The following is a 12,929-nucleotide window of genomic DNA, read 5'->3' as shown; positions in this document are numbered from 1 at the left end:
TTTATGCCACAGTCCTGATGGCAGTGGAAAAAGTGTTAATTGTCCATTATGATCCTGACCAACATGCTTCCCCCAAATGAAATATTTAATCCAGATCAACTAGTTGTGTGTGTACTGCCTTCAATCGGAATCTTTAATTGATACACTCGAGGTCGCTCACAGGGCAGGCACGGATTGCAAATGAGTTCAAAACCTGCAGTGATTATACTGTAATAGGCTCTATTCAGCTACCTGGTGTTATCCAGACTTTAAAGCCTTTTTCAGCAGCAAGCTTCACTCACTTAGTCTCACTGAAGCAATTCTGGAAAGGAAATTAGCCTGCACACTCAACTGATGAGCAGTCAAAGCTGTTTTACACCTGAACTCCAGTTTACAAGCCAAAATGTATGATTTACTTTCCTTCCACCAGACAAAGGAGTTGTTTTGTTTTCCATCCCCCCCCCCCTTTTCTAGCCCCCCCCATAAGATCGAAGGTGTGACACGCGTGGGCGTTTGGTATTGTTTAATGTCCCTGGAGAGTGGCCTGTTCAGTGGCACTAAAAGAAAAATCCCGCTGTGCTTCACGGGGCAGGAGGCCAGCATCCATGCATGAATTTGCTTCTTATTGGATTGGTCGTAGAACTGTTATTATGATAAAATAATGGAGAAGAGTTTGATGAAAATTGATACCACTCTCACATGTAGACACTAAATATGGACCTACAGCTGGGCAGCCAGTTACCCTAATATAAAGCCTGGAAAAAGGGGGAAACATCTAGCCTGTCTTGTTTGTTTAACATGAACAAAATGAACAAATGCAGTACAACGTGTTTTTTAGTGAGCTTTAGTTAAACTAAGCAAACTAAACTGCTAGCTGTAGCTTCATATTTAGCGTACAGAGTTGCGTTGATCTTCTAATCTGTCAGCAAGAAAGTGAATATACTGTATGTATTTCCCAAAATGTTAAATAATAAAGCCAAGCTTGGACCTTCATCCGGCAAATCTTTGACTTTGACTAATCTCAAAGCTTATAATTTAACAAGCCTGATTGATAGAATTGTTCAGTATTTTTGGGAAATACATTTATTCAAATTCTTGTGCAGACTTAGGCGAGAAGATTGTTACCCCTTTTAGGTTTGTACGGTAAATATAAAGCGTCAACCAGTGGCCAGTTAGCGTAGCTTAGCATTAACCAGGGGGAAACAGCTACCTTGGCACAAGACTTAGAAAGTCTGTCGCATAACCTCCTGTTAAAATCACAACTTGCCTATGTTATAGGCTTCTTTTATGTTGGCTTTGATTAAAACTGGACCAGGATACTTGTTTCCAGTCTTTATGCTAAGCTAAGCTAATTGTCTGTCAGCTGTAGCTTCATATTTATTGCACAGATGTGAGAGTGGTACGGATTTCTTAGCTAACCCTTGGCAGGAATAAGCGTTTTTTCCGAAAATGTGACCAAAATGCTGCCTTCACATGTCCTTTTTTGCCACGCATCGTCCCTCTCTTAGTTTGTTTCTTGACAGCCATCTTTCAGACGCTCATATCAAAGTAGCATGCGGCTCATCCTGCATCCTCCCCGTGCCTCAGCACCCTGCCAGATAAGAAACAGGAGAGGAGGGGATAATATAGCTGCCTCAGACATCAGCTCTCCTCCGTTTCCCATCCAGATGAATACACAATCAATACAACAATGAATTAATAATGAAAGATGTAGAACAGCAACCCTGGATGGGCCATCTTGATTCCAGCCTTTTAAAGCTTCAGTCACTTCCTGTTTGTCGTGATGATGTCGCAAGAAGCAAGGTGACTTGTTTTTGAGTTTTTAATGCATCTGGCATATGGAAATGTACACAGATTTGAGGCTGTTTGTTTGTCGAACACGCAGGTGCTAAACAACTAATGTGACTTGTCAGAGCAGGAGTGCATGGACATGTGTTTGTGATGGATCGACCTGTTGTTTCTGTGAAGGTGTAAGAAATCGCACCTCTCGCGCTTCATCTCTTCTCCTCGTGTCTGTCTCTTCAGTTGCGCTCGAGTCACAGGGGAAGCAGCTCAGACCACACAGAGAGAACTGACTGTTTTCAAGCGTGCAGCGTGCTATCTGTGTGTGTGTGTGTGTGCATGCCATTGTCGGAGGTTGAGACATTCTTCAGGATGATACGTCCCATCCTAATTGGCAGATCACTCAGGCACAAACTCGTAAAATGCAAAAACCCGGTTTGAACAAACACACAAAGTGGGAATACACAGAAGAGGAAGGCAGGGAGAGGGAGGCAGAAGGTGGTGGGTGTGTTAGGTGAACACACACTGTACTTCAAACTCACCTTTCGCAACACAGACCTTAATTGCTTTGAGGCTGAAGCTCAGGCAGCAGCAGCGCTACGATAAGACAAACTAATTGAAACTATCTAAAAAGTACATGGAAATATGTATTTTTTCAGTATATTTCTCCAAAGGCCAAATAGGTTCTAATTAGATGGCAGAATCGTCTTCATTTACGCTTGGCTTGGCGCTTCATTTTGCTGTACAAGCAGCTAAAGTCTGGACAGGCTGACTGCTGTGGGACGCCCAGCCGTCTAACAGAGTGGGAGGCCTCAAGCTCCAGGAGGAGCCAGCAGCATCTGCTTAGATGGACACCATCCAGGAACAAATAGGAAGGAAACCCCACAATTCCCTGGGCTAGGCACGATAATCTTTGACGGTAAACTGAGATGAAAGCGAGCAGGAGAAAAAAAATTGCATCCAAGAGGAAAATTAGTGGAGACTCAGAGCTAAGAGGAAGCTTTCTTACCTCATAGAGATGTTAGAAATTGTCTAAGTGCACCTGAAATGAGTTGTAGATTTTCCACTCAGTGCAAATCTGAAGCAAGTAGGGGTTAAAGATCCCTAAGGTGCTTCATCTCTCCCTGCTGACGTCACTGGGACTTCGCTGCTCAGTCAGGTGGCCTGTCAATACGATGTCTTCAGCTAGTAAATGTCAGTGTTATAGAAAATCCAACTACCAGCCTTTCTGGCTTGCGGTAAAGAGATATTATTTACCTAATAATACTGCTAATAATGAGAATAATCTCAGTGGTTTTGATACTATTATGCTGCTGTAATTCGGTTGCCTCTCAAAGGATTATAAATCTGTAATATCGTTACTGTAGGTTTATCCCTCAGTAATCTGGTGTGAGAGAAAAGGAGCCGTGGTATTATAGAGGAGGCCTATGAATGGGACACTTTGTTGGGACTGAAAGTTTTGCAAATATTTGAACAAGGAATTTAGCTTTCAGGTTTTAACATATTTTGTAAGTGGACAAAAGATTTGCTGTGTTCCCCAAATTCTGACAGACCTCCAACCTGCAAAATATTACTTAGTCCTTTCATGATGTAAACGTATTATAGTAGATATCTTGTAAAACATATATGACCATTATAAAGAAGGGATAAACACATAAAATGGACAAATTAACCGTTTTGCAGCTTTAAGACATTTGATACTGAAGTTTTGTAACCTAATATCAGGCAGATAATCCTTTGTCCTTTTGTTCATTTAGTGTATCTCACTATAATATTTCCACAGAGGGATCACAACAGTTTCATTGTGTCCTGTCTTGTCCTGCAGCTGTCAGCAGTATTGGATGATTTTTAATTCAAGGGCAAAATATAGAAGAGGAGGAATTTGAATGAAGTTCTATTATGCAAAGTGCATGCGAACCAGAATGGTGTTGGATAGTTGAATATTGCTTGCATTAATTCTAAGATGAAGTTAGAAATTTTATGGACATTATTAGATGATATGGTTAGAAATCCCGAGGATCATGATGTTTATTAAAATAATTAGACAAGAACTGTTTAATTCTGAATTCTAAAGCTTGCCATCAACCGCAGTAAGACTATCAATCTCCTCACAAACTGTCAGGTTTCCTTTGTCAGCAGCTCAAATTATTGAACGACTCCAACTTGGTGATTTGGTCTTCAGAGGAGTGCCTTTAATGACAACAGTGTCAAGAGTCCAGAAGTGTCAGCTCTCATAAAAAAAAGAAGTCTTTATTTGTTTTCAGTGACAGTTGCTTTGCCACGGGCGCTGTGTCTTTTTTGATGACCAGCGACAGAACTCAATAAAATGACCCAGGTTGCACTGAAACGCTGGTAGACAGGCAGCATCTTGCCCAGCAGCTATACTCACATTAGCTTCTGCTCGTCTTGTCAGCTTAATGCGTTTCCATCACATAACAGACATTTTCTTTGGGAGGCCTGTGTTGTTCTTGCATTGTGATTGTTCCATGACATAATGCACGAACTGTGCCCTTCTAAAAGGACAGCAATGTGTTCTCGTAAAGACACTGGGACAGGAGGAATGTGCATGCAAGTTCATCGGGCGTGCAAATCTTCTGAATACATGGATAAGCTAAAGGATAATGTTTAAGCTTGTGCCAGTCTTGTTCACCTCTGCTTTATATTATTCTTGGTTTATCTGCACACAGTCAGTGTGTGTCAGTGTGGGACGTCAGGGCTTAGTCCTCTTGCTTCAGAAGAAACAACCAGATTCATTCTTGTGCAAATGTACAACCCCCACTACAACAGCATGAACATGAAAAAACCCAGTGATGTCTTAAAATAGCTTTGCAGATGATTCTGCATTAGTATTTATGTGCCTAAGTTGTCATTAATTACAGTGTCATTAATTACAGATAATCACAGACATTTAAAAACTCCACAAATAGGACATTTTAGTTGTTTCCCAATTCCATATTATACAAAGTTCAAGAGTTCAAACTGGAGAAGAGACAACAACAACAACAAAAAAACAAAGTTAGAGCGCAATGTTTATTTGGTTATTTTGGAGTGTGGTGTTGTACATTATTGACCCACAATGCAGTTGACAAAAGTAAATATAGAGACAATTCACAGCTGCAATGAAAATCTGAAACTGATGATGAAACAGGACAGAAATACAAGTAAGTATCTCAGTTGGTTTAGGTTGGGAGGTTTAACTGCTAGTTGGATTCCAAAATCACAGTTTTAACATTTAATGTTAGTACCAGTGTTGGAAGGGGTTACTTGGAAAATGCAATTGCTCAATAAAAAACTACATTACATGCATGTCACATCTTCTATATTAAATAAAAAAACTATGATTAAATCTACTTTTTGTACCATTTTCTATCAACGGGGTGAAAGGTAGCTTGTTTCCCAATTTTGGTTTTCTCATTTCAAAACAAAAATCAATTGGCCGCAAACTGTGGCATCTGTAGATAAAAACTGCTCACTGTAAGTAAACAAAAACACAATGATTTCTATACTCTGGAGATTATACACTAATGAAAACATACCTCTTAATATAATATTACATGTCTGCCAATAGATCCTCCTCAATGCCTCAAGGACCTCTAATACTAAAAACAGTATATTAATATGAACTGTGTACTATCATGAGTTATGGAAGGTAACCATGTTTGTATTTAAAAAAAAAAAAAGTTAAACCATAATGATATTGCATAGGGAAAGCACTAAAATAAGTTACATTGGACATATTAGCCTCATATTATCACACTGCAGTGCCCACTTAGCCACATGAGAGATAGCTAATAGCTGTTAATAGAATAGATTCTTATGCAGCGGTTGATCTGGTATTAGTCTTAATCCATTCACTGCACTTCATTGTCTTACCACATCTCTGTACCAGAGCAATTGATTTACTATGAAATTAACTATGACAAAAATCACATGGATTACTTGAAATTCAGACTTTACCACAGCCTCCTGTTCTTTACAGAGCAGCTAAATGGGCAAATCAATCTGAGAGACCATTTTCTGGGCCTGAATAGAGACGTACAGCTCAAAGCGTATTGGCCTGACATTCAGTATTCATTCATGAATACATCAAAGACTGACTTGTAACAAAGAGGGCACATGGCGGCCTTCATTGCGAGAATGTTTTGGTGAATATCCTTTTGTAGCCTATGAGCAATTACCCAGATATATCTGCAGTCAACTTCATAATGCTGTGGCTAACATTAGCAAAGTCTGACTGGTCTGTCAGAAAGACCAGAGCCCCTGCTGGTGGGATGCTCCTCTCTTTGCTGACCTGGCCTTTAGACCCACAAAGAATGGAGGATGAAAGGAGAGGGCACTCTGTTTCCTGGGGCACCACTATCTCCTGCTCTCTGTGATAATCCTGTCTTTATGCCCAAGAGCCTTGATGGCCACCATGATGCTTCTGCCCATGTTCCTCGTTGCCACTTTCAAATTAGGACCCAGTCTTTGTGCTGCACGCATTTTTAGCTGCTGTCAGGCCTAGCACACGTGCTCTTTTTTTCCCTTTTTCTTTCACAAGCTATTTTATACGCCATATGTCCACTTTGGCTGTGATGCTAAATATTGCCTGGAGAGTTGGAAGCAGTAGAAAAAAAGAGGAGGCTATTGTGGGAAAAAAATGGATAAAAGAGGCTATTTTTTCTTTGTATAGACTCAGTTTCACAAGCAAAACCAAATGTTAATGCTTGAGCTGCCAGTGAAACAGACATTTTGATGAATCCTACATCTGAAATAAATGGTCCTGTTCTTGGGCTGCGTGTGTTTCAGTGTGACTGTTTCCTACGTATTACATAACAGAGAATTGGAACGGAGGTAATTTCTCAGCAAAACAACCAGCAGTGCAGTGGAAAACAGCGAGGTCAGTTTGCCCCAAGGCAGGACCGGAGCAGCAGTTATTAATAACAGAAGTACAGGAAAAGAGAGCGTTGCACTCACCCTGGTGTCTACTGGGAGCTGGATATAGTAAACTAGCTCCTATACAGCTGGAGAGCATGCCACACCAGCACTATTTTTGTGTGTGCGTGTGTGTGTGTGTGTGTGCATTTGCTAAGAAAGCGAAATCTAGATGGACATACAGAATAATGGCCTCTGAGTGATGCCAGTGATTGTATATCATGATCTAAATATTAATAGGTATTGACATGTTCTGACATGCACCACATTGTCAATATTTTAAAGAACTAAAGATGTATTTTGGCATAGCAAGTAAGTGCTGCATATTATGAGCCCTAGAAAGTAGAAATATAAGGTTTTAACCACTTCTCTTCCACTATGGAGCTTTTATTTATCCTGCGAAATAGGTTATAATAATCAAGCTGTGATTACCAATTGGACAAAGAAGGCATCCACTGTAAAAGTTTGTGAATATGCATTACTAAAGCACAATATCAAATGAAATAATCGGGGCATTCTTTTCAGACGTGCATTATTACCTGTCTTGTCTACCTCTGTTGACATTTAGATGATGCATTTTACTAAATGCAATTGACCACTTAGGCGATCAATAAGGGCCCCAAGCTTTAATAATAATAATACACTTGGAGACGAGCTGATATATGAAAATAACCGAGATTGAGATAAAATTGACCCTTCCTAAGTTTCCCCATGTGCTCCAATAACAGTTAAGCAAGCCTCAGTCAACTTTCTTCTTTTCTATACTTCAATATGTTAAGTGCTAGGTACGTATATTATTATAAAACATTTTTTTTCCGAAGATAAAGATAAACGTCACATCTTAAGTTAGCTACTTCACTTAGTTAAAAACACTTGCTAACTAGCTAGCTAATCTATACATCAATTGTTAGGTAGTTAGTTACATCTGAAAGCTAGCTCATTTACATCAACTCTTATTAACTAGATAGCTAACATTTTTCTAACATTAGTTAATTTAAGATTAGAAGACTATTTGTCGCTATGGCCGGTTAGTGAGCCATAGTAACAGATAGTAAGACAGCCACAGTAGGCTACTGTTGCTATGGTTCCTTTAATGTAACTTTCTCACTAATTAAGGGGCGGGTCGAACTCTTGACGGGTGTCTTCTAATACAATCAGCCAATCAGAAACAATTGTTTTCCATTTTTATTAAACAAATATATCAGAAATATCAGTTTTTACTGACATTTTTCACAGCAGAAATTTTGATTTATCACAGCAGCAAAAAAAGCACCAGTGTGACCAGTTAAACTAATCATAGCTCCTCATTGTCAATATCACAGTAAACCAGGTGATTATTGTTATTAATCACACTTGTGCTTTTTCTGCTATGATATGTCAAAATGTCTGCTGTTAAAAAGGCTTAATATAGATCAGTAGTGAGCTTGCAGTACCTTCTGCCTTCTCTTCTTTAATTACAGAAAACTTGGACTCTTTCTTCCTCAAAGTGATAAAGCAACACTGACAACACCCTCTGCCGCTTTTTGTCTGGTGTGTTGTTTCGCTAAGTGTCTGCAAGAAGCTTTTCTGACTGAAGCGTTACTATGGAAACCACACTTTGTGTTCTCAAAACTGAGATGGGACAATGTGTTTACATGCCTCGGTGTCCCAGCTAACATCAGTACATTCCCTTAGTTGTCTTTTTTCATAATACCTGGAATATAATTGTATGCCAACTCACAGATGGAATATTCTAGATAAATGCATTATGTGAACTGATCCAGTGTCAGCTACTGTGAGTGGTGCTGAAGTTTGTGCTGCCGGTACGCTGTTCTTTCAGTTACAGTGGCTATTATATAATATTGCTAACTACCCAGTTGTGTTGCTGCTTTGTAATGTGATTTAAATGCATTACTTATGTGAGCCTGTCGTGGAGACACATTATATATAGACAACCCTTCAGTTTATGGGTCCATAGTTTCCTAATCATTTCTTAGGGAAGTTTCCTATCTAATTTGTTTCTAATTTTGGGGGAAATGGAGACAAAGTTGTGAGACCACTTAATGTTATATGGAGTTGTTGATTTTAAATGTTTTCCTCATTTGCATTAATCATATATAGCCTCAAAAACCGACCATGAACACAACAACAGATCATGATAATCTTTTTAATTCTCATGTTCTGATCTTGTATTTTGAGTCATGTTTTATTAGACGCAGCAACAGTCCAGTTCATTATTACTGTGCAAGTGATTAAATTAAAAACCAAAGGATCGTGTCACGCATAGTGCAATTATTTAGTGACATTTGTATTTGTTTGTAAAAACTGCAAAGAAGAGTAGAGTAAGGCGTGAAAAGAGTTGTCCATTTGAGAACATGACAAATCAGCTAATAATGTTCTCCATTAATATCTTCCTGAGGCGACTAAGGGCTCTTTAACAAAGCAGCACTGGGGGGCATTAATAATACAAATTATAGCACTCCAATTAAAGCCTTATTAACCAGTGATCACTGGTATGAACTTAACACTTACTCTAAAAGAGAAGTCAACCCTATAACAGATTTCCAGCCTGAACTAAAGATAAATAAGTCCCTCCCCGTGCTTATGAAACACATATCCTTGAAATTTACCTTTTTTTATCTGTTAATCCTAAAAGAAAATAAAACCCATGTGATTTTGATGCTCAAACAAGCATCAGGGCTGTTAAAGGTTATTACAAAGTCAGTCACTGATTTATTGTCAGTGAAGCAGCTCCAGGTTTTGTCTGATTAAACAGATTACGGCACTGATTCAGCTGCTGCCCTTTGTCTTTCTAAGGTTATACTTCCTGTTAAAAACTATACAAGAACATCCACTTTACTTTTGTATCAGTTGTTCTGTATGCAAATGTATGTGAGGTTGTATTGTATGGAGAAACTTGTGCATGCCGAAAGCTGGATCAGAGAAATGCCTTTTTTCATTGGTGCACAATATCTCTTGTGTCATGACTCTTACAGGCAATAACTTTTGAGCAAGTCTTCCATAAAGTTTAAAGTCGGTATAGATTTTCTAACAACATTAGCCTCGGGCTGCGCTCCATCTTTATGTATGCCAGAAGGGGAAGCCTGTATGTAGGCTGAGGTCGCCAAGAGACAGTTCAGGGGTTCTTGCTGAAATGCACATGTCTGAAATGTATTGTCTTGTATTTAACAAAGTGAATAAAACAGTTGATATATGCTGTATACTTGCTTCTTTTTCTTACTCGGCTATTGGTTTGTCCGGTGTGCCGCAGCTGTTAGGTAGAAAAGACATATGCCACACCAGTGTCAGAATCAGAGAGAGACTGACCTTCAGAATCAGAGACGCTGACCTTCTCTTCATAGAGCTTTAGGCAGCTAAGTAAGTGTAAATCCTCAGCAGCCCAGTTAGAAGTTCCTGCCTGGCTCAGCTGGCCAAAATGGAGCAAAGACTCCGGCCTTTCCAAGCTGCCGTTGAGTGTTTTGTTGTGTTAAGTGATCTATCTGCAGTTTATCGTCTCTCTGTCAGGCTGAGTTTCAGCTGAGCAGGAACAGAAGAGATTAAGATGTGGACCAATTTCTTTCTGTTTCCCAAAAAGGACATGTGTTTTACAGTTTTTACAGTAACTCAGCAATCCATATTGTTTTCTGATTTTCCATTATAGCCTGTCACACGTGTGGTTTGAAAAATTAAATCAATCATTTGCTGTAAATTTCCCGTCCTCTTGGGCGCTATGGGAGGTGTAAACAAGGAGTGTAATGTTGCCATAGAGTCAGTTTGACAAAATGGCAGCATTAAGAATATGCAGAATTAGCTGTTTGCAGTGCACCCATTAATGTACAGACAACTATCATCATGGATTATGTTGATGCTTAAAAAAACTTGATGATTCTCAGGCAAGTTCTGGACTTTTGGAGTCTGGACTCCTTTTTTCTATGATTTCTAAGCAGATTTATAGATGTTCATTGGCTATGTGTTCACATTTGACTGAGTTATGACACTGTGAAGGAGGCACTGACAGTTTTAAAGTACCTTAAATGACTGCATGAGCTCTGTGTCACTGCTGCTGTTGATAAGAGGGCAAAATTAAACTACTTCTACTAAACTAACTTCACATTGTGTTTAGAACACCTTGCACTTGACTTGTCCCTTTGCCTCACATCTCTGGTGGTTTAGAAGATTTACCTCTGTGTACCTTACATGCAAAAAAGTGGCTAAGAAAATAATCATTCCTACCCTTTTTAACCACACAAATACCAAACCAAACATTAGATTTCTGTTTTTCTCAGTATGATATTGTGCTGTACTTTTTCCCACTGCATCCGGCCTCATTTCTATGTTTCAATGCCCCTTTTAGTTTAGTTAAGAGTTATTTTCCATCACAATACTCACATCCAATCATGCATTTATCAAATTTAAGCTAATAGTCATTTCCCCAAATTCTATATTTGAGAAAATGTGTAATTATTCAAAACTTGTAGGGGATACAACCTGTAAAAAAGCAGCATCCCCCAGTTTGCACTGACATTCTTAATTCGTCAACAGCCGGGTTAATGGTGTCCTCCTGTCTTGCAGGGGCGTGGTGCGCGTTGACATTAATCTACAGGATGTTGATATCGACCAGTGCTCCACTGATGGCTGGTTTGCTGGAACCCATCGATGCAATGCGACCACTATGGAGGTGAGTGTGCCGAACATGCGGATTAGACAGAAGATTGATTCTCTCTTGAAAACTGAACTGTAACGTACACACATTCAGTCACATCTCCACAAGCCACTAAATGGAAAAGCACTAAATCTGTACATCTGGTGACGAATGGATGGTAAGCAGATTCTTCTTTAATGATACTGTTACAATTCACTACCACTTAGACACTATAGGCAATCTTTTAAAATGATGTACATGAAAATGTCTTTTTTAAACATCTCTTTTAAGATAAGAAATATTTATTTGGGGAATCAGTTTGACTTTTTTCCAAAGCAGATCACAGTTGCAGTGAGTACTTTGCTTGCTTTACACTAATAGTTACAATTGTGCAAATAATCACTTGATATTCATCCATATAAATTTATCCTTTGGTGTGTTAAGTTTGCTGTGAAAAAATATTGTTTTTGTCACACCTAAATCCTCTGTTAAACACACCTGCACCTCCTCCACCCACCTTATTATCTCTATCAAGGTTATTGTTATGAAGTATGATGTGTTCAGTTTTGTGTAAGACTAGGTGGCCAGATGGGCCCAAATGGACCAAGGTTCACTTAATTGACAGTTTTGAGTCATTTTTTAAACATTAGACAACTAACAGAGATACAGTACGCACTATACTTGGTTCCAAATCTTATAGGTATTTTTTAACAGGGTCAAGAAATATGTTTAACTTAAAATTAAAGTGATGTGAATGGAGGTGGAGAATTGGAAACGTGTTCATCATTGGCAGAGAAGAAAATAGCCCTGGCCATTTTTATGCTTATGAAAAATAGGCTGTCTCAAGGCTTTGGAACATGTGGGCAGAGCTCTTGGACAGGATGATAAAACTCTCAGCACTCTGCTATTTTTAAGAGGATGTCAAATAATCATATCCTCCATTTTGAGTGAGGGAACTGTCATTCATTTCTATTTTCAATAATGCTATCTAGAAGGGAACTAATAGCAACTAATACAACTTGCAAGTAAAAAAAGTTTTGTTTTTAGATGGCTGTATGGCTCACACTTTCCCAATTACTGTATTTCGGTCACCTGGGAGCAGATGAAACAAGTTGTAAACAATTGCACTAATCACCTTTAAAGTTTAAATGTCGAAATATTTGGCAATAATTGCCTATTCACATATTATTAAAGGTCCGGTGTGTAACAATAAGAAGGGTCTATTGACAGAAATGGTATATGATATTCATAGGTCTGTTTTCATTAAAATAACCTGAAAATAAGAATCGTTAAGATTTTGTTACCTTAGATTGAGCCTTTTTTTATCTACGGAGGCCACCATGCGTTTGCATTTTTTATGTGTTTTATGGCCACCCTAGTTTCTCCCTCACGCTTGGAAAGGGAGGGTGAAGCGAGTGAGTTGGAATCTGCAAATACACGATTAGATTAATAAATCCTACACACTGGTCCTTTAAGTCCTGGAGCAACATTATCATTAATTTAGAGTTGTTTTCATGGTCAAAAAGTCTCTCTTTTAGCTCTATTTTTTGGTCTGTACCCAACACCTGAGTGCTTAGCTGCTAAATGTTCCACTATGTTCATCGGCTAGTGCTGGGTAGGTATAGTGTACAGT

General features: G+C 38.9%; 1 protein-coding gene across 1 annotated transcript in view; it reads left to right on the top strand.

The window, feature by feature from the left end:
- The window catches only part of gpr158a (G protein-coupled receptor 158a), a 59,409-nt gene that overhangs the window by 2,281 nt on the left and 44,199 nt on the right, over positions 1–12,929 (top strand). The window contains exon 2 of the mRNA XM_035653527.1: positions 11,227–11,332. Coding sequence (XP_035509420.1) covers positions 11,227–11,332 — 106 coding nt within the window. The remainder of the gene's footprint in view (positions 1–11,226; positions 11,333–12,929) is intronic.

This window comes from Morone saxatilis, unplaced genomic scaffold (assembly GCF_004916995.1).
Source record: "Morone saxatilis isolate NCDOM2014 unplaced genomic scaffold, NCSU_SB_2.0 Contig0, whole genome shotgun sequence".
In the NCBI taxonomy this organism is placed as follows: Eukaryota; Metazoa; Chordata; class Actinopteri; family Moronidae; genus Morone; species Morone saxatilis.
Note: the sequence above shows the minus strand (reverse complement) of the source record. Positions and strands in the feature narration are given on the sequence as shown.